Raw genomic sequence first — 23,079 nt, 5'->3', positions numbered from 1 at the left:
TATCTAACTCCACTCACTTTAAAACTACGTCCCCTTGTAATAGCTACCTCCAACCTTGGAAAAAGTCCCTGGCTGTCCACTCTATCTATACCTCTGATCGTTTTGCACACCTCTATCAAGTCACCTCTCATCCTTCGTCATTCGAAAGAGAAGAGCCCTAGCTCTCTCAACCTTTCCTTGTAAAATCCTCCCTCCATTCCAGGTAACATCCTGGTAAATCTCCTCTTCACTTTATCCAACACTTCCACATCTTACTTGTAATGAGGCGAACAGAACTGGGCACAATGCTCCAGATGTGGCCGAACCAGGCTTTTGTACAGTTGGAGCATAAATTCACGGCTCTTGAACTCAATCCCTCTATTAACAAAAACTAATACACCATATGCCTTCTTAACAACTCTCTCCACCTGGGTGGCAGCTTTCAGGGAACTGTGGGCATGAACCCCAAGATCCCTCTGCTCCTTCACACTACCAGGAATCTTTCCGTTAACCCTGTATTCTGCTTTCAAGTTTGTCCTTCCAAAGTGAATCTCCTCACGCTTTTCAGGGCTAAACTCCTTCTGCCACTTCTCAGCCCAGCTCTGCATCCTATCAATATTCCTTTGTAACCTAGAACAGCCCTCTGCACCGTCCACATGACCCACCTTCGTATCATCTGCAAACTTGTTAATCCACCCTTCCACTCCTTCATCTAAATCATTTAGAAAAAAAATAGAAGAGGACCCAGAATAGATCCTTGTGGTACACCACTCATAACTGAATACCATGTTGAATATTTTCCCTCCTCTACCACCCTTTATCTTCTAAGGGTGGGCCAATTCTGAACCCAATTTGCCACATTTCCCCTATCCCATTTCTCTTTACCTTCTCCATGAGCCTACCATGGGGAACCTCAAATGCCTTACTTAAATCCATGCATACTATATCCACTGCTCCACCTTCATCCATGTGTTTGGTCACATCTTCAAAGAATTCAATAAGGCTTGTGAGGCATGATCTATACCTCACAAATCCATGCTAACTATCATGAAATCAAACTGTGCCTTCCAAAGTGATCATAAATCCTGTCTCTCAGAGCCCTTTCCAATAATTTGCCCACCACTAACGTAAGACGAACTGGTCTGTAATTTCCAGTGTTATCCCTATTCCCTTTTTTGAACAAGGGAATAATGTTCACCTCTTTCCAATCTTACAGCACTATAACCATGGACATTGAAGACGTTAAGATCATCGCCAAAGGCCCTGTGATCTCATCCCTCGCTTCCTGTAGAATCCTTGGAGAATATAGCTGATTTGTGGCTTAACTCCATATACCTGCCTTAGTCTCCTATCCCTTAGCACCTTTCCTTTAAAAAAGAAAGAAAAAAGACATTCCATTTAAAATTAACAGTGAATCCAGCACCCATTGCCAATGCTGGAAGCCAATTCCAAACATTTGCCACCCTTTGTTTGTCAAAGTGCTTCCTAACATCTCTTATGAACGATCTGGCCTTAATTTTCAGACTATGTCCCTGGTTCTAGAATCCCAAGCCAATGGAAATCGTTTATCATTATCTACCCTGTCTTTTCCTGTTATATCTCCTAAAGACTTCAATCAGATCACCACTTATCCTTCAAAATTCTGTGTAGATGGTACAGAGGCTTGTGCGACAGACTCCCAGCCACACTTTGGATCCCTGACTGAGGGACAGGGCAAAAGATACTCTTCCCTACTAGCTGGGATGGAAAAGCAAGAATCATTGTGGGTCAGCCTTTAGGTTCTCCCAGAGAAATGCTTGCTGAGTAGATGTTGGATATAGCTGATTATAGCCTTAAGCTGCTCAATCTCTGGAGCATACAGGAATGAGAGGAGACCTAATTGGTGTATAGAAGATCCCAAAGGCAATTGACAAAGTAGATGTAGAGAGGATGTTTCCAGATTTGAGCCCACCTAGAATAAGAGGTCATAGTTTCAGGATAAGGGTAAGCAACTTAGAACAGATGAAGAGAAAGTACTTTTCTGAAGAGATCATGAATCTGTGGAATTCACTACCCCAGAGTGCAAAGGATGTTGGGACAGTTGAATAAATTTAAAGACAGATTTTTAAATAGTAACAGGTTGCAGGATTATGGGGAGCAGGCAGGAAAGTAGATTTAAGGCCACAACAAGATCAGCCATTATCATATAAACTGACAGATCAGGCTCAAGGGGGATGAAATGGTCTATACTTGCTCCTAGCAGTTATGTTCTAATGATATAGAGGCTACAGAACTGCAACAGCCATTTCAAACAGTAATGTTCTCACTGAATCAGGTCAGTGTTGCCCACTTTTGTTGGACATATTTCTGGAGCTCTTCACATGACCTCCAACTGAACCTCACATCATGAGGTGATCACCAATCATATCAAAAATCACAAAACCAAAGAGCTACAAAAACAAATTGTTAGAAAAACTCAACAAGTCTGGTAGCATTGGTGAAGATAGAAAGAAGAGATAACATTTGGGGTCCAGTGACCCTCCTTCAGATCAGCAAAAAGCTACCTGATAGTCAAGCATTAGCCAGTCATTTAAACACCCTCCAATCTCTTGTAATATCTGATAAGCTTCCCAAGAACAGTCACCACACATGGGAAGTTCTTGCCACTGAGCCAGCTCTCAGAGCAAGCATCTGACACTCCTGTTATATCTGTCAGCCAGGGCTCCCTGATTGGACCAGATTAACAGCCCCCATTGTGTTCTATGAGGTGCACCTGACTGACCTGGTTACAATCACAATGGACTGGTAGTGGTTTCACCTGAGGGTCACCACAGCTCAGGCAAGGGGAAAAAGTTGAGAAGGAGAGTTCTCTGCAAGGGGGCTGGTTAGCACAATTGGCTGGTTGGCAATGCAGAGTAACATCTCAGCCAAAGTATAATGGAGGTCCATTCAGTTATCGGACCCTCCAGGTGCCTCAAATACGTGTAAATTGTACCTTGTTTAATTAACAAATGCATTGGGTTTGTTTCTTCTCCAAATGTAAAGACTGTACAGAATCGTACTGCAACAGCAACTATGTATGGGTAAATAAAGATTTTTATGAATAAAGTACACTGTTAAAATTTCAAAAAACCAACAGCATGCTGCTGGGGATATCATGAAGAACTCTCCTTCTCAATCTTTCATCTTGCCTGAGTTATGGTGATCCTCAGCTTTAACCACCATCACTGGTTATTTGTCTCTAATGAGAGAGCAGCCCAATGGTCCAGTAGGGCAAGAGCTGCACTACTTACTCACAGCAATGTCGAATAGTGTAACAGAGTGTGCGGCTGGATGAACACAGCAGGCCAAGCAGCATCTCAGGAGCACAAAAGCTGACGTTTCGGGCCTAGACCCTTCATCAGAGAGGGGGATGGGGAGAGGGCTCTGAAATAAATAGGGAGAGAGGGGGAGGCGGACCGAAGATGGATAGAGGCGAAGATAGGTGGAGAGGAGAGTATAGGTGGGGACGTGGGGAGGGGATAGGTCAGTCCGGGGAGGACGGGCGTGTCAAGGAGGTTAGCAGGTGAGAAATGGAGGTGTGGCTTGAGGTGGGAGGAGGGGATAGGTGAGAGGAAGAACAGGTTAGGGAGGCGGGCACCAGCTGGGCTGGTTTTGGGATGCAGTGGGGGGAGGGGACAAGCTGGGCTGGTTTTGGGATGCAGTGGCAGAAGGGGAGATTCCCCACCTACTAATCTCATCCTGCCTCCTTGACCTGCCCATCCTCCCCGGACTGACCTATCCTCTCCCCACATCCCCACCTATACTCTCCTCTCCACCTATCTTCTCCTCTATCCATCTTCGGTCCGCCTCCCCCTCTCTCCCTATTTATTTCAGAACCCTCTCCCCATCCCCCTTTTCTGATGAAGGGCCTAGGCCCGAAACATCAGCTTTTGTGCTCCTAAGATGCTGCTTGGCCTGCTGTGTTCATCCAGCTCCACACTTTGTTATCTTGGATTCTCCAGCATCTGCAGTTCCCATCATCTCGAATAGTGTAATTTATGATTCCCAGAGTCCCCAGGTGCACCAGGAGAGGTTAGCGAACCTTGGCCAGGTTCGAACTGCCTCAATGCCTAGACAGGCTTGTTTTTCTTTCCCTCAGTTGTGGTTTTATATAACAGGATGAAAGCATTTTCTTTCAAGTTAATAAACAGTCTGCAATAGTGAACTTGCAGCAAGATCCATCACTGTATACAAAACACAGCTGGACTAAATTCTGGAACATTCCAGGTGTACAGGATGATTCAGATAATCCAATACTCCTTTTTTATTGTTTGATGCCTTGATGCACTATATTTAACAAGTACATGCCCTGGTGAAATGTTACCTTTAATAACCATGATCACTTTAGTCATCACAGTAAGCAAACCACAGATGGAATACTGTGAACAGTTTTGGTCCCCTTATTTATGGAAAGGTAGAATCATAGAATCCCCAAAGTGTGGGAGCAGGCCAACTGGCCCATCAAGTCCACACTGATCCTCCGGAGAGCTCCCACCCAGACCCACGTCCCCAGCCCTATCCCCATAACCTTGTATTTACCATGACTAATCCACCCTAACCTGGGACGAGACCAGAGCACATGGAGGAAACCCACATGGACACAGGGAGAATGTGCAAACTCCACACAGACTCCAGACAGAGATTAGAGTTAAACCTGGGTCCCTGGCGCTGTGAGGCAGCAATACTAACCACTGAGCCACCGTAGTGGAATTGGAATTGACAGCGTGCCAAATATTGGGGTAGTATTATGATAAGGGCTACCTCCCACACCCCCAAAAATTGATTCAAAGTCGCCTTGCATCACACAAGACCCCCACTCTATTTCATCCAACAATTCAGACACACTTGTGACTGGGGTTTTTGATGCCAAATCAAGAAGGTAACCAGCTTGGTCATCCAGGCCTTAGCTCGGACGAAGGGCAGGGTTGTGGATACAGTACTGGGCACCATAGGAAGGTTGCAAACACTTTGGAGAGAGTGCAGAAGCAATTTACAAGAAAGGTTCCAGGTTTGTGAGACTTCGGTCACGAGGATAGATTGAAGAAGTTGGGACTGTTCTCCCTCGAGAAAATAAAGCTGAGAGAGGATTTGTTTGAGGTTTCCAAAATCGTGAGTGGGTTGGACGAAGTACGTAGAGACAAAGAAAATAGGTGCAGGTGTAGGCCATTCAGCCCCTTAAGCCTGCACCACCATTCTATATGATCATGGCTGGTCATGCAATCTCAGTATCCCATTCCTACCCTCTCTCCATTTCCCTTAATCCCTTTAGCCACAAGAGCCACATCCAGCTTCCTCTTGAATATATCTAATGAACTGGCCCCAACAGCTTTCTATTTGAGAGAATTCCACAGGTTCACAACTCTCTGAGTGAAGGAATTCTTCCTCATCAAAGTAGACAGGGTGAAGCTGTATCCAAGAGGCGACTAGATTTAGCACTTGGGGGTGAATAGGATCAAAGGTTACGGGGAGAAAGCAGGATCAGGCTATTAAGTTGGACGATCAGCCATGATTGTGCAGAATAGCAGAACAGGCTTGTAGGGCTGAATGGCTCCTCCTGCTCCTATCTTCTACGTTTCTGAGTTTCTACTGATAAAAATTATAAAAATAAGAGGCAGGTTCAATTGAGGCAGTCAAGAGGGGCATGGGTTGATTATTTGGATAGTAATGCTGCGCAGGGATACAGGGAAAAGGCAGGAGATTGGCAGAAGAGAGTAGAGTCAGTCCAGGCATGATGGGCCAAACAGCCTGCTTCTGCAGCACAATAATTCTGTGATTCTGCGAGGAGCAGGCCTATGGCCCCTTCAAACATGCTCCACCATTCAACAAGATCACGGTCGATCTGGTTGTGGTCTCAGCTCCACTTTCCAGCCTGACACAGTGATTTGTAACAACCAGCCATTAGGAAATGAATGAGGACCATCTGGTCGGTATGGTCAGGGTTTCCCATCTGTTGGTCATAACCCCTAATGGGGTCGTAGAATGAGACTTTGAGAGTGGGGAGTTCTGAGTCAGCAAGAGTTAGTGTGAAGCTTGGCCTGAGGTTTGACATCACTAAATAACATTGTACTAACAAGCTATGTCTATCCTTTTATATAACTGCATTAATGTTCTTTTGTTCTTCTTGTGACTACAACCTATAGAAGGAATAAGTTATTCGTCAATAACAATTCTACCTCAATAACACTCACATCTCTACAACAGTCATGCTTTTATAGAATCCCCATAGTATGGAAGCAGGTCATTCAGCCCATTGACCCTCTGAAGAACATCCCACCCATCCCCCTACTCTATCCCTGTAACCCTGCATTTAGCACGGCTAACCCAACTAGAGTACACATCCCTTGGGCACCATGAACAACTTAGCATGGCCATTCCACCTCACCTGTACATCTCTGGACCGTGGGAGGAAACCAGAGCATGCGTAGGAAACCCGCGCACACATGGGGAGAACGTACAAATTCCACCCGCCAGTCACCCGAGGCTGGGATTGAACCTAGGTACTGTGAGCGAGCAATGTTAACCACTGAGCCACCATGCAACCAATACTTCAATAGCACTCGTGCTTCTGTAACAGTCATATCTCAATAATTGCCGTTTCTACTGTAACAATGATAACTCTATAACAGTCTTACTTCTGTACAAGTCATATCTCAATAACAGCTGTATCTATGTAACCATTATAACTCTATAACAGTCTTACCTCTGTAACAATAGGCATCGTACTTTAAGCTGGCATCAGGAAAGCCGGTCCTGTTTGGGAGCTGGTAAACTGTCCTCACCCCTGGTGTATCTCCGCCACAATTCTTTCGAGGGATGTTAATGGGATAACGCACACTGCCATCTGCCAACCAGCCGGCGTCGCACTGATCGAAGCCCTGACTCCAGGCCATGTACAGTTGGCCAGCAGTTGCTAGTTCAGCTCCCTGCATCTGGCATTGATGCATGGCCTCAGTCAGGTTCAATTTCAGAGTGGTCGTCTCATGAAATACACTGCCTGTGAAGACATGAATAGGGGTTGTCAGTCACTGGAGTGAGTAGCACTTGATAATAGAAGGATAATTCCCTTAGGACATCGCAAGAGCCACTTCAATGGACTGATTTGAGATTCCGGGCATCTCTCACTCTTCACTCATGGACCACTTGGGGTGTGGGCCCTTAATGGAGTCACAACTTAATGTTGTTCTCTTTGACTTGCTGGTATCAGGAGGCAAAGGAATACTCTTAAAGAAAGGTTATTAGAATAAATACACCTGCAGGGAAAATATTCACTCTATTTGCCGCCTGCACAGAGTGGCTGTACTGTTGCCATCCTCAACACATACTACAGAAACCCACCATGTCTCCTTCAACTGCACCTTCCAAAATCATGACCTCTAGCATCTGGAAGGACAAGGGTAGCAAGGATATGGAAACACTGCCATTGGCTGCATGTTCCCCTCCATGGCACCCACCATCATGACTCGGAAATACGTCACTGTTTCATTATCGTTGCTGGAACAACATCCTGGAACTCCGTCCCCAACAGCACAGTCGATGTAAGATCCCGCAATGGCGCGTTCAGTTACTGCCAAAGTGGCTCACTTGGGAGAATTGAGATCAATTAACAGTGTGGGCACAGTCGCTGGCTCAGTTTCAGATACCGTCACTATAGGATTCAAACAATGCCGTGCAAAGTCGGGCACAAGCTCTGGTGAAGATGTTGAGGATTGAAGACATGCTCTACAGGGAGACCGTTGGGAAGTGGTCACTGTGCAGAATGCATTGGGCAGGTCAACAAGCATGACACCTTTCAACGATGCCATGTACAATCGAGCCAATTAGAAATCCTAAGTTGCACGTTTGGTCGGGGGACTGAATGTCTTAGAATAGCTCATATCACATCATTGGAAAACACAAAGAATCTTTACATGTAAAATTCAAAGGTGTTTGTACAATATGCTGACATTATCTCAATCCCAGAAATCACTAACATTTGACAGAACTTACCACACTGAGTCAGAAATTGATGAGCTTAATTGCCTGTCCCTGTGCCATAATGACTGTCTGGCTTTATGACACTAAATCATGTTCATAAGAGACAGAAATTTCTAAAGCAACTCTCATGACATAGAGCACACCCCAGTGAGCATTTTTGCAGCCAATTAATTACTTCTGAATTGTCATCACTGATGTCATGGGGGATGCAATGATGAGTCATTATAGTGATAATGTTATTACATTAGTAATCCAGAGGCCCAGGTCATGTCCTGGGGACCTAAGTTCAAATCTCACCATAGCAGATGGAGGAATAAAAACAGAAATTGCTGGAAAAACTCAACAGATCTGGCATCATCTGTGGAGAGAAAGCACAGTTAACATTTCAGCTCTGAAGAAGGGTCATCGCAAATCCCTACAGTGTGGAAATAGGCCATTCAGCCCATCAGGTCCACAACAACCATCTGAGGAGAATTCCACCCAGACCCAACACCTATCCTATCCCTGTATTCCTCATGGCTAATCCACCCTAACCTGCATATCCTTGGACACTATATGCAATTTAGCATGGCCAATCCACCTAAATTGCACAGCTTTGGACTGTGGGAGGAAGCCAGAGCACCTGGGGTCAGACTCAGGGAGAATGTACAAATACCACACAGACAGTCGCCCAAGGGTGGAATCAAACCCAGGTCCCTGGTGCTGTGAGGCAGCAGTGCTACCCACTGAGTCATCAAGCTATCACGAGACCCAAAACATTAATTCTGCTTTTTTATCTCCAACAATGCTACCAGAGCTGCTTTCTCTGTACCCCTCAATGAAATGAAATATATCATCTTTTTCTTTAGCATCGCTGGGTCAAAATCCTGGAATTATCTCCCTGGCAGCAATGGGAGGGAGGGTCTACCTAGAGCACATGGATTACAATGGTTCAAAAAGGCAGCTCACCAACACCTTCTCATGGACAACGAAGGGTGACCAATAAATACTGCACAGCCAATGATGCACATGAATGATTAAGAAAAGTGGAAAACAGAGCAGCCAATTTGCACACAGGAAGATCCCACCAACGGAAAAAGGATGGTGACCAAATGATCTGTTTTAATGTTAGTGGTTGTGGGATAAACATTGACCTGGGCACTGGGTATCCTCCTTCAAAACTGTCCTCATGGGATCTTTAATATCCAACTGAGAGAGCAGATGGGGATTCAGTTTAATGCCCTGACCATGTCCGACAGGGCAAAGTTCTCTCCACCTGGGTTCTGTGCTGAAGGCCTTGTAATAGAACCTGATCCCATAGCCTTTTCACTGAGAGGTGAGAATGTTCCAACCCGTCAGACGTACATGAGAGATTTTGCTAGGGACTAGAGTTTCATAGCAAACATGAAATGATTTCATCTTACTCTCAGCCAGCATTGGGCTTCTGTAATTGGTTGCACCGAGGCACACAGCCTTCCAGCCCTATTTGAAACGATACAGAGAGTCTTTGATCTACTTGTAATTTATCTTGAAGCTTGACAGTGAACACACTCAAGCTAGGTGCCAACACTGCTTATTTGGATTTTATTTTCCCAGGGTGAGAAGTGAGAGGAGATCCTTTATTCATTCATGGGATGAGCATGTCACTGGCTAAGCAGCATTTATTGCCCATCCCTAATTGCCCAGAGGGCAGTTAAGAGTCAACCACATTGCTGTGTGTCTGGAGTCACTTGTTGTCCAGACCAGGTGAGGATGGCAGTTTCCTTCGCGAAGGGAAATTAGTGAACCAGATGGGTTTTTCCCAACAATTGACAATGGATTGATGGTCTTCATTAGACTTTTAATTTTATTGAATTCAAATTCCACCATCTGCCGTGGCAGGGTTCGAACCCTGGTCATGGGAGCGTTATCTGGGTCTCTGGGTTAACAGTCCAGTGACAATACCACTCGGCCATCGCCCGTCCCCTTATTTACAATGACCCTCATTCACAAGGTGGATGTCTATCCATGGGCGGGGTCAGCACCTTGATCGGCCAATTGCTGCAGGACAGCTGCAAGACATTGCGCTGCAGTTGTGATTATGAGTAAGATGCATTCTGCAAATCGCCTGTAAACTAGGCTCACACTGCAGTGCTGTAGTAAAGTGTCATGGATCAAAGGAGATGTTCAGCTGAAGTCCATTCTACCACCACAGGACAAGACAGATGCGAAGATCATCCATTTCAAAGAAGGGGCATTCTCCCCAGCATCCCGGTACAATACCTATTTATCAATAAACATTAGAAAGGGTCTAGGCCCAAAATGTCAGCCTTCCTGCTCCTCTGATGCTCCTTGGCTTGCTGTGTTCGTCCAGCTTTACACCTTGTTATCTCAGATTCTCCAGCATCTGCAATTCCTACTATCTCTAAAACAGCTTATCTGTTTGTTAACACAATGTTATTTTTGGGAGGTAACTGTGTGCAAATTTGCTGTTGTGTTGCTCATATTACAGGGTGACAGCTCTTCAGAAGTATTTCACTGATTGTGAGATGCTTTGTGTTGTCCTGCGGGTTTGATATATGGAATGCTCTGCCCCCGAAGGTAGTGGAGGCCAACTCTCTGGATACTTTCATGAAAGAGATGGATAGAGCTCTTACAGATAGTAGAATCAAGGGTTATGGGGATAAGGCAGGAACAGGATACTGATTGTGGATGATCAGCCATGATCATAATGAATGGTGGTGCTGGCTCGAAGGGCCGAATGGCCTACTCCAGCACCTATTGTCTATTGTCTATTGATAGGTGCCAAGTAAATGAAAGTCTTTGTCATCTGAGTAACACCGTGCAGCGCCCCTGAATTTGTCCTCCTTTACTCCGTAATATCTAGCATATGTCATCTCATATACAGGCCGGCCTATTTCGAGTTTCCAGCAGAGAACAGCTCAGACACGGCTGCAGATGGATGTCAGCAGTCTGATGCCAGGATAGGATGGTGGGGCCCACACAACTTATCATCCCAGCTGGAATGGGGAAACACGAAAGTCACCATACTACACGCACAGCCCAGCAATTCTCTCCCGGTCTCGTTCAGGGTGGTATGGTGTTCAGCAGTAATGCCTCGCAGCACGAGGAATCTGGGTTCAATTGCACCCTCAGGCGAATGTCTGTGTGGAGTTTGTACATTCTCCCCGTGTCTGAGTGGGTTTCCTCCAGCTGCTCCGGTTTCCTCCCACAGTCCAAAGGTGTGCAGGCTAGGTGGAATGGCCATGCTAAATTGCCCATAGTGGCCAGGGATGTGCAGGCTTGGGGGGCGTTAACTATAGGAAATACAGGGTTATAGGGATAGGGTAGTGGGGTGAGCCTGGGCAGGATGCTGTTTGGAGGGGCAGTATGGGCTGAATGCCCTGAATTATCGTGATTCTATGAGAAGAGCTGAGGCAAACAAGTGGCTTGCCTAGGCTTCCAAGAGCAGATTAGTAGTGTACAGAGGCAATGACAGCCCGAAGCTGGGTGTAAAATGTCTAACTAGGAGTTGAGTGTTGGAAGTAAAAATGGCAGATTTCAGTCCTCTTTTCTGGCATCTTTCCTTTTGATGGCTGCAAACACTCCCCAAGCACAACACCCAATAAAAAGCACATTCCCTTCCCCATGACCAAATTCTATTTCTTAACAACCGTGCGGCAGTGTCTCCCTCTCAAAACATCCAAATAATGGCTGCTTCATTTGCAATGCCTGAGGGAGGCAGTGATGTAGTGGTGGCAATGTCGCTAGGCAAATAATGCAGAGACCAAGGCTAGTGTGAGAAATGAGCTCAAATCCCACCACAGCAAGTGGTGGAACTTAAATTCAGTTAATAAATCCGGAATAGAAAGCTAATCGTGATAACAGGAACAACGACATCTATCATCAGTTGTTGTAAAAACCCATCTGGTTCATTAATGCCTCAAGAGAAGGACATCTGCCCTGCTTGCCTAGTCTGATCTACATGTGACTCCAGACCCATAATAATGTGGTTGGCTTTTAACAGTTTCCCTTGAAGTGATCCTAACAAGCCACTCAGATCAAGGGCGATTAGAGATGGGGGAAAAATGCTCATCATTGATGTCCACAGCTCATGCCAGAATAAAGAAAAACAAGATAGGAAGCTGGAGGTGTCAATTTGCACAGAAGAACCAAATGGACTGCTTTATATTCAATCTCCTGGGCCTGTTTCTCCACCATTTTGGACCAAGCAGAAATTTCAACTTGCCTTTAAGTTCCTTGATGTAACAGTAGACATCATACTTCTCATTCGGATCTCGGATTCCATAGGTTCTGATGCCAGGATATTCAAACTTATCCCCGTAGCAACCAGGTCTTGGTGACCTGATCGGGTATCTGTCAAAGATAAATTGATCAAATTTAATCTTCAACCTCCATCGTTCTCAACAGTGCAGTTCCACATTGATCAGTACCTGCTCATTTCTTGATAAGGCATAAGGCAAATGTCAACTTTCACACGTTTTAGTACAAAAGGTTTGAAAATCCATTCAGCCTGATCCTGCTGACAGTGATTACTTAATGGTATAAATCATCATCATCATCTTACCAGACCATAGGGCTGCTTTCTCATTTCACAGAGACAACTGGTGGTGATTTAACCTGAGGGTCATATCACCTCATGTAAGGGGAGACATTGAGAACAAAACTGCTTCACGGTAATCTCAGCCAGTGCAGAAATTGAACTCACACTATCGGTGTCACTCTGCATTGCAAACCAGCTATTCAGCCAACTGAGCTAACCAGCCCGCAGCCATCTCATCACTGGACATATAACAGAGTTCTGACAATCTGGAGAGATGGTTTCATATTCCATCATGGCAGATACTGAACTTAAATTCAGTTACCTGGATGAATTTGGAATAAAAATCCCATGTGAGTAATTATAGGATTGCAACAAATAAAACTGATCTGGTTTATTCCCGCTCTTTGAGGGAGAACATGTTGTCCACCTATCTTCTCCTCTATCTACCTTCGATCTGCCTCCCCCTCTCTCCCTATTTATTTCAGAACCCTCTCCCATCCCCCTTTTCTGATGAAGGGTCTAGGCCCGAAACGTCAGCTTTTCTCCTCCTGAGATGCTGCTTGGCCTGCTGTGTTCATCCAGCTCCACACTTTGTTATCTCGGATTCTCTGGCATCAGCAGCTCCCATGATCTCTCCTATCCTTTCCCAGCCTGGACGTGTGGCATTATCTGACGAGCCACAATAAATGCCAATCTCGCCAAAAGAAAGATAGCCTTACACTTCCTCCTTAATTGAATACCGTGTGAGGGGATTCCAAGAATGTACTCACAAGATCTGAGAGAGGGCTGGCAATACATACAGACCTCCGTGTAGATTCAGATGAAGAAGGTTCTTTGGGTCTTTTGATCAAACATCATGACCATTTAAATCATCCATATTCATAGAGCCACTTTCTTATTTGGGAGATTGTCAGGAAAAACCCATCTGGTTCACTAATGCCCTTTAGGGAAGGGAGCTGCCATCCTTACCTGGTCTGGCTCCAGACCCACAGCAATGTGGTTGACTCTCAACTGCCCTCTGGGCAATTAGGGATGGGCAATAAATGCTGGTCTAGCCAGCGACGCCCTCATCCAGGGAATGAATAGAGATAAAAAAAAGAACCTGACTTCTTTTTATTTCAAGAAAGCCTTGCTAATAACTTCCCCAAATTAAAAACACAGAAGCCAGATGTCCTCTTGCAGGAAAAGGCTGCCCCAATCAGTGTGAGCCTCAATTTTGGGGTGTTCAACACTGAGCTCTTGTGAATACATTTACTTCTAGACCTTTAGCATCAATGTATAATGGAAGAGGAGGAATCCAGGAGGAATACACAACAATGTGGAGCAACCCTAGATCATGAATTAACCTAACCCAGCCTTCACCATTGCCCATCGAGATGCAAAGGCTTTCTTTACATTTATGGGATATGGACATCACTGGCCTGTATTTCTTGCCCAGAAGCCGGTTAAAGCCAGCCACATTGCTGTGGGTCTGGAGTTACATGTAGGCCAGACTGGGTAAGGACCGCAAATTTCACTCCGCACAATGCATGAGTGAGCCAGATGGGCTTTTACTCTGATCAACATGATCACCACTGAGCCAGATTTACATTCCAGATTTTTACTGAGTTCAAATTTCACCCATGGTCAGCTTCAAGCCCAGGTCTCCACAACATTAGCCTGGTGGCCTGGATGACTCTAGGCTAGATCTCCTGGGGCAGAAGATGTCAGAAACCGCACCCCCCCCAAAAACAGACCTCTCCTGACACCCACCCAGAAGAAATGCCAACAGGCCAACAACAAGTCTACCCCCAAGTTATAAAGCACTGCGGCTGGGCTCACTTGATGGGCAGGGGAACTTCTGTCGGTCAGCTGGGGGCAGGAGGGATATTCCACCCTCTGCAGTGATCTGCACCACAGGCAAGGCTATAAAAGGGGTTCCGTGCCAGGGGATACAGGGCATTGGAATTTAATATATTGGCCAGTAGGAACAAAGAGGATGCCATAGTCTCCCTCTGATAGACAAAGCGCGCAAAGCAAATAATGGCAGCCCTTTATTCTCACCATTTTTCTCATCTTTTCATGAGATGGGCAGCATGATGCTGGGCTCACCTAACCTTCAAACAAACCCATTGGACCATTCTTTATTCATTTATATGCCAATCTTGGAGTCCATCCATGCTCCATGTTGGAGGGTGACTGGGGAGTGGCTATGAGTGTAATGGGCTGGCTAACTGACCGATTTTACATGCGCTCCCATCTCTCACCACCAACAACACTCCCGGTGGGTGCATGAATCATCCAGCCCCCGGGAATGAGAAATTATTTTCCACCTTCTACAACCTCAGGATGTCCCAACACAACTTACAGCCAAGCATGTAACTAGAAGGAAAGAACAGCAGATGCTGGAAATCTGAGACCAAAACCAGAAACTTTTTCCTAGCTACTGACAGTTCTCGAAATGTTAACTCTGCTTTCTTCCCGCAGATGCTGCCAGATCTGCTAAGTTCCTGTTCTTGTACCGAAAGAACTGCGGATGCTGTAAATCAGGAACAAAAACCGAAGTTGCCAGAAAAGCTCAGCAGGTCTGGCAGCATCTGTGAAGTGAATGACATGGGAAATAACTGAGGAAGGGTCCGAAGCGTTAACTCTGTCTTTTTCCATCACAGATGCTGCCAAATCTGCTGAGCTTTTCCAGCAACTTCTGTTTTTGCTCCTGTTTTTGTATGTTTGAAGTGTAGCCACACTTGTTGCAAAATGAATGTGTGCACAGCAAGATCCCACAGGCAGCAATAATCACACAAACTGTTTCTTGCGGCTGACATAAGTATAAATTACAGCCCAGAACACCATGGGAATACTGTGTGATCTTCTACACAATGATGTCGTGAGAATGTTTTACATGTCAAGCTGAGAGAGCAGACTGGTGCCAAAGGTTTTGGAGTAGATTTGTTGTTCGGGTCATGGGTGTAGAGGTTGGTTGGCTCGCCGAGCTGGTTCGTTGTTCCACAGACGTTTCGTTACCGTGCTGGGTAACATCCTCAGTGCAGCCTCTGATGAAGCGTTGGTATGTTTTCCCGCCTGGTTTTCAAACTCTGGAGTCCATTGAGCTGGATTGCCTCACTTCCGGTTTTCCTTCGTAGTGGAGTATATATGGGGTCAAGTTCTATGTGTTTGTTGATGGCTTTCTTCGTGGAGTACCAGGCTTCTAGGAATTCCCATGCCTGTCTCTGCTTTGCTTGTCCCAGGATCTTGGTGTTGTCCCAGTCGGTTCTCCTTATCCATGCGGATTGAGATGAGTGAGTATTGGTCATGTCTTTTTGTGGCCAATTGGTGCTCGTGTACTCTTGTTGTTAATTTCCTTCCTGATTGTCCGATGTAGCGTTTGTCACAGTCACTGCAAGGAATCTAATAGATGACATTGGTCCTGTCCATAGTGGGAAGTGGGTCTTTAGTTCAGGTGAGCAGTTGTCGTAGGGTTGATGTGGATTTGTGTGCCATTCTGATGCCCAGTGGTCTTAGCTGTCTTGTGGGTTAGTTCTGATGTGCTCCTGATGTAAGGTAGTATGGTGCGTGTGCCGGCGCTTGTAGTATCTTCCTGATGTTGTTTGTGTAGCCATCTTTGATCCAGTTTTTTGGATAGCCATTATCTTTGAAAACCTGTAAGAACCTTGGAAGGAACTAAAAACCCACTTCCCACTATGGACAGGACCAATGTCATCTATTAGATTCCTTGCAGTGACTGTGACAAACACCACATCGGACAATCAGGAAGGAAATTAACAACAAGAGTACACGAGCACCAATTGGCTACAAAAAGACACGACCAATACGCACTCATCTCAATCCGCATGGATAAGGAGAACCACCTAGAAGCCTGGTACTCCACAAAGAAAGCCATCAACAAACCGACCGGGACAACACCAAGCTCCTGGGATAAGCGAAGCAGAGATAATGGGAACTGCAGATGCTGGAGAATCTGAGATAACAAAGTGTGGAGCTGGATGAACACAGCAGGCCAAGCAGCATCTCAGGAGCACAAAAGCTGACGTTTCAGGCCTAGACCCTTCATCAGAAATGGGGGATGGGGTAACGGTTCTGAAATAAATAGGGAGAGAGGGGGAGACAGATCGAAGATGGATCAAGGAGAAGATAGATGGAGAGGTGACAGACAGGTCAAAGAGGTGGGGATGGAGCCAGTAAAGGTGAGTGTAGGTGGGGAGGTGGGGGGGATAGGTCAGTCCAGGGAGGATGAACAGGTCAAGGGGGCCGGATGAGGATAGTAGGTAGGAGATGGAGATGCGGCTTGAGGTGGGAGGAGGGGATAGGTGAGAGGAAGACCAGGTTAGGGAGGTAGGGGACGAGCTGGGCTGGCTTTGGGATGCGGTAGGGGGAGGGGAGATTTTGAAGCTTGTGAAATCCACATCGATACCATTGGGCAGCAGCGTTCCCAAGCGGAATATGAGTTGCTGTTCCTGCAACATTTGGATGGTGTTGTTGTGTAGAGGAGGCCACATCGGGAACAGCAGATGCAGTAGAGCACATTGGCAGATGTGCAGGTGAACATCTGCTCGATATGGAAAGTAGTCTTTGGGCCTGGGATGGGGCTGAGGAAGGAGGTGTAGGGGCAGGTGTAGCACTTCCTGCGGTTGCAGGGGAAAGTGCCGGGTGTGGTGGGGTTGGAGAGGAGTGTGGAGCGGACAAGGGAGTCACGGAGATAATGGTCCTTTCAGGAACACAGGCAAGGGTGGGGTTGGAAAAATGTCTTCAGTGGTGGGGTCGGATTGCAGATGGCAGAAGTGTCGGAGGATGATGCGTTGTATGCGGAGGTTGGTGGGGTGGTATGTGAGGACGAGGGGGATTCTCTTTCCGTGGTTATTGCAGGGACGGGCTGTGAGGGATGATTTGCGGGAAATGCAGCAGACACGGTCGAGGGCATCCTCGGCCACTGCAGGGGGGATGTTGCAGTCCTTGAAAGACAAGGACATCTGGGATGTGTGGGAGTGGAATGCCTCATCCTAGGAGCAGATGTGACGGAGGCGAAGGCATTGGGAATAGGGGATGGAATCTTTGCAGGAAGGTGGGTGGGAGGAGGTGTATTCTAGGTAGCTGGGGGAGTCGGTGGGCTTGAAATGGACATCGGTTTCTAGGTGGGTGCCTGAGATGGAGACAGAGAGGCCCAGGAGGGTGAGGGAGGTGTTAGAGATAGTCAAGGTGCACTTGAGGTTGGGGTGGAAGGTGTTGGTGAAGTGGATGAACTGTTTGAGCTCCTCGTGGGAGCACGAGGCGGCGCTGGTACAGTCATCAATGTAACGGAGGAAGAGGTGGGGTTTAGGGCCAGCGGAGGTACGGAAGCTAAGCAGGGACAGACACAGGAATTCCTTGAAGCCTGATACTCCACGAAGAACACTATCAATAAACACATAGGGCTCGACCCTATGTACATTCCACTGCAAAGGAAAACTGGAAGTGAGGCAAACCAGCTCAAAGGACTCCAGAGTTTAAAAACCAGATGGGAAAACACAATGGCGCTTCATTGGAGGCTGTACTGAGGACGTTACCCAGAAGGATAATGAAATGTCTGTGGATCAACGAACCAGCTCTGGGAGCCAACCAACCACAGCAGACTGGTGCCTCTGTTTAAAGTCTTGCCCGCAGGATGCAGAAAAGTGCCAGCCAAAACTTTTGTTCTCGAGCTCTGGAGTGTGACTTGATCAACCTTCTGACACAGGGAACTTTGACAGATGGAAATTGAAAGGAAAATAAATTATCCCCTCGGCATATCCCCATGAAAATGATTCACCTTCAAAACAAAAAGATTGCAGAATTACTAAGTACTAAAAGAAGTGATTGCACTATTCGAATCACTCTTTTGTAGGGCACGAGATGTATTCATAAGGATTATAAGGTATTGCAGTGAAATGAAATCATCAAATCCCAAACCTGCTATTAATTTTACATAATTGCACATTCCACAGCTATCATTAGCTTGAAGCGAATGTTATGATTGGAGACTGAAAGTGCCAAAAAATATCCACATTCAGTTTGGTTTTCATCCTTCCATTATAAAAATTTGAGGAAGATGATACATAGTAATCTCTCCAGTCTGGAAATTGTAGTTCATAAACATAAGTTTTCCAGGACTTATACTTTAAATTCCCAATCAGGTCACGGCATCAGTTTAGTACAAAAAAACTTTGAGATCAGGACGAACAATATTTGGATAAGGAAAACAGGTTTTATTCTTTCTATGTAAAGTTTTATCATTGTTTTTATGCTTCAGGTTAATATGGCGCTTTCCATTTCAACACATTGTTTGGAATTCTATAATCCAGAAAATTCTGAAATCTGGTAATAACTCAGATTTTGGACTAAATGTATAGGTTACTCTACAAGGTGTTTTACTGCAAAAATAGAACAAATTGTTGTCTTTGTTGGACTCTGGGACTTTTTTGGGAAATTTGCATTTTACTTGCTCAATTGTCTATCCCTTTTCTCTATGACAACAGCTGCTTCTGTAACTGACAAAAGGAACATCTCCTGCTGTTAAAATCAAACCTTTTTTCAAAAGGCACTTTCTAAAGTGACATGTAGATGATCAAGAGGCAGCCTGTTGGAGAAGTTACACAGCGGTTGTACAATTGAGACTCAAATCTGGGAAAGTGCCCAGGGCAATGAGTTTGAATCTCACCCTAACAGTTATGAGTTTTAAAATCAATTAACTAAAATCAGCGTAGATGAAAAATGAGCAATGGCAACCAAGAAGTTTCTGGACTTTTGTAAAAATCCACCTGGTTCAATCATGTCCTTGAGGGGAGGAAATCTGTCGTCTTTATCCAGTCCGAGCACGCATAACTCCAGATGCACAGCAATGTAGTTGATTCTGGATTGCCCTGCGGGCAATAAATGCTGGCTTAGTCAGTAACACCCCCATCCCATAAATAATAAAAACATGTCTCTGCCTCCAGAGGAGTAGTGAGAAAGGAAAGTTTATTTTAATAAATTATCTCAGTGTGTTCCACATCAATTTGTGCATTGCGCCAAGAGGAAGCATTGTTCTACATCTACTTGGTCAATTTCCTTTAGCATCTGATAAAGCCATTGTCTCAGCAGGCAACAGAGCACTGAGGGGCATCACTGAATCCCTGCAGTGTGGAACTGGGCCATTCGGTCTATCAAGCCCATACCAACTCTCCAAAGGATATCACACCCAGACCCATCACCCCATCCTGTCCATGTAACCCTGCATTTCCTATGGCCAATCTAATAAAGTCATTGCCTTAGCGGAGCATTGAGTGGCACGTTGGCTCAGTGGTTAGCACTGCTGCCACACAGCGCCAGGGACCTGGGTTGCCCCTCGGGTGGCTGTCTGTGTGGAGTTTGCACATTCTCCCCGTGCCTATGGGTTTGCTCCCACAGTCTAAAGATGGACAGTTTTGGTGGATTGGTCACGGGAAATGAAGGGTTACAGGGATAGGGTGGGGCATTTAGGTCTGGGTGGGATGCTCTTTGGAGGGTCAGTGTGGATTTGATGGGTCAAATGGCCTGCGTCCACACTGTAGGGAGTCTATGCTCTCTCTCTTAGGAAGAGGCAACTGCTGGTGGTTTAAACCTGAGGATCACCACACCTCAGGTGAGGGGAGAGTCTTTATTAGATCTCCTCTCATCCTTCTAAACGAGCAAGTATAGCCCTAAACTGCTCAACCTTTCCTCTTAAAACAAGACTTTCATGTCTGGAATCAATTGAATGAACATTCTCTGGTCTGCCTTCAATGCAATTACATCCTTCCTCAAGAAAGAGAGATCAAATTGTATACAATATTCCAGATGGGGGGATCTGACCAATGCTTTGTGCGATTGTAACAACACTTTTATACTGCATTCCTTTAGCTCTCCAGAAGAGCTTGTTGCACACTATTTGTCTGGCAAATTTTCTACATTTCAAAAGTAATGACAATTCAGAAATAAATCATTGACTGTAAAGTTGATGTTCTGAGATCCTGAAAGAGGTGTGAGGCACCTTTTTCACTCAGTTAAAACCAATAGAACTGCAGATGCTTTAACTTAGAGCAGTAACAGAAATTACAGCTGTGTTAACTCTGATTTCTCTCTACTGATGCTACCAGAGCTGCTGAGCTTTTCCAGTAACTTCTGTTTTTGTTTTCACTAAGTTTCTGCCTTGTAAAGTCATGATATGGAAGTGCTGGTGTTGGACTGGGGTGGGCAAAGTCAGAAATCGCACGTCGCCAGGTTTTATCCAACAGGTTTATTTGAAATCACAAGCTTTCGGAGTCTCTCTCCTCCATCAGGCGTCAGTGAGAGAGGTAGAATCAGACACAGAATTTGTAAGTGTTGGGTGATTTCTGATCTTGTGCATCCCAGTCCAACATCGGCATCTCCACATCATGGCCACCATCGACACTACCAACTACTGGCTCAAAGCGGAGTGAATCTCCAAGAAGATCATTCATATTGACACAGACATCCTCTTCAATGGTGTGAGCCATTGATCTTTTGTTTATAAATTCTGTGTCTGACAGTACCTCTCTCAGTAACCCCAGAAGAAGGAGAGAGGTTCTGAAAGCACGTAACCCTGGTGGACTATAATTTGGTGTCGTGTGATTTCTGACCTTGTGAAGTGAGAGCCAATTGGCTGCATGTCACCAGTCAGGTCAGTAACTAAGGCAGGGGAGGTCAACACATTGCCAGGTGACAGAAAACCAAATCCTGGTCAATCTTGTCTCTATTGGCTACAGGGAAGTGACTGCAACTTCCAAGATTTTTATTTATTCTTTCATGGAATGTAGGTATCACCCATTCATTGCCCATCCCGAATTGCCCTTGGCTTACTAAACCCTTTTAAGGGAACATTAGGAATCAAGCACATCATATTAGAGTCATAGGTAGGTCAGGCCACATCAGGAGGCAAAATTCTTTCCCTTAAAGGCATTAATGAATCCAATGGTTTCGTTTTATAATAATTGATACAGCTATAATTAATGAGACGGGGTTTATGCTCCTTAATTTTTACCAAACTTAGTTTAAATTCCTGCAGCTGCAGTAATTGGGTTCGCAACCCCTGCTCCTAAACCTGGGCCTCTGGATTATTAAACAAAAAGAAGAAGGTTCTGAAGAAGGGTCATTGGACCCAAAATGTTAACTCTGCTTTCTCTCACTACAGCTGCTGCCAGACCTGCTGAGTTTTCCCAGAAATTTCTGTTTTTTTGCCACTGGATTATTAGTCTAATGATACTGCCACTTCACCTTCACCCCTCCACCCCTGTCTCCCCTTCATTGGCCTTGTGATTTTTCTAGCTCTCATTCTCCGCTTCTCGACAAGACAATTAACGACAGTGTTCTTTAAAAAACACCTTCAGTAAAATGTCCCAAGGCATTCGTACGATTGGATATAATTCAAAACCACGTCACTGAAGAAGGCCAAGCAGCATCTCAGGAGCACAAAAGCTGACGTTTCGGGCCTAGACCCTTCATCAGAGAGGGGGATGGGGGGAGGGAACTGGAACTCCTCCCTCACCCCCATCCCAGGCCCCAAGATGACATTCCACATTAAGCAGAGGTTCACCTGCACATCTGCCAATGTGGTATACTGCATCCACTGTACCCGGTGCGGCTTTCTCTACATTGGGGAAACCAAGCGGAGGCTTGGGGACCGCTTTGCAGAACACCTCCGCTCAGTTCGCAACAAACAACTGCACCTCCCAGTCGCAAACCATTTCCACTCCCCCTCCCATTCTCTTGATGACATGTCCATCATGGGCCTCCTGCACTGCCACAATGATGCCACCCGAAGGTTGCAGGAACAGCAACTCATATTCCGCCTGGGAACCCTGCAGCCATATGGTATCAATGTGGACTTCACCAGTTTCAAAATCTCCCCTTCCCCCACTGCATCCCTAAACCAGCCCAGTTCATCCCCTCCCCCCACTGCACCACACAACCAGCCCAGCTCTTCCCCCCCACCCACTGCATCCCAAAATCAGTCCAACCTGTCTCTGCCTCCCTAACCGGTTCTTCCTCTCACCCATCCCTTCCTCCCACCCCCAGCCGCACCCCCAGCTACCTACTAACCTCATCCCACCTCCTTGACCTGTCCGTCTTCCCTGGACTGACCTATCCCCTCCCTACCTCCCCACCTACACCCTCTCCACCTATCTTCTTTGCTCTCCATCTTCGGTCCGCCTCCCCCTCTCTCCCTATTTATTCCAGTTCCCTCCCCCCATCCCCCTCTCTGATGAAGGGTCTAGGCCCGAAACGTCAGCTTTTGTGCTCCTGAGATGCTGCTTGGCCTGCTGTGTTCATCCAGCCTCACATTTTATTATCTTGGAATCTCCAGCATCTGCAGTTCCCATTATCACTGAAGAAGGCACTGGGTCAGATGAGCAAGAGTTTGCTTGGAGTAGTCAGCTCTTAGGAAATGTCACAAAAGATGAACCAGAGCCTGATCAGCTTACATCAGGAATTCCTGGAATTTGTCATCTCATGGAAGTGCAGCTGCCAAATAGCGAAGCAAACAAAATAGGAATGCTCCCTAGAGACAACATAGCACTGAGGGGCATCATTGAATCCCTGCAGTGTGGAACTGG

General features: G+C 45.9%; 1 protein-coding gene across 1 annotated transcript in view; it reads right to left on the bottom strand.

The window, feature by feature from the left end:
* Positions 1-23,079, bottom strand: part of ncanb (neurocan b) — a 241,287-nt gene that overhangs the window by 126,344 nt on the left and 91,864 nt on the right. Inside the window, exons 5-6 of the mRNA XM_059638556.1 lie at positions 12,178-12,309; positions 6,701-6,990 (exon numbers count right to left, since the gene is read on the bottom strand). Of these exons, the coding sequence (XP_059494539.1) occupies positions 6,701-6,990; positions 12,178-12,309 (422 nt within the window). The remainder of the gene's footprint in view (positions 1-6,700; positions 6,991-12,177; positions 12,310-23,079) is intronic.

Source organism: Stegostoma tigrinum, chromosome 30 (genome assembly GCF_030684315.1).
Source record: "Stegostoma tigrinum isolate sSteTig4 chromosome 30, sSteTig4.hap1, whole genome shotgun sequence".
Lineage (NCBI taxonomy): Eukaryota > Metazoa > Chordata > Chondrichthyes > Orectolobiformes > Stegostomatidae > Stegostoma > Stegostoma tigrinum.
Note: the sequence above shows the minus strand (reverse complement) of the source record. Positions and strands in the feature narration are given on the sequence as shown.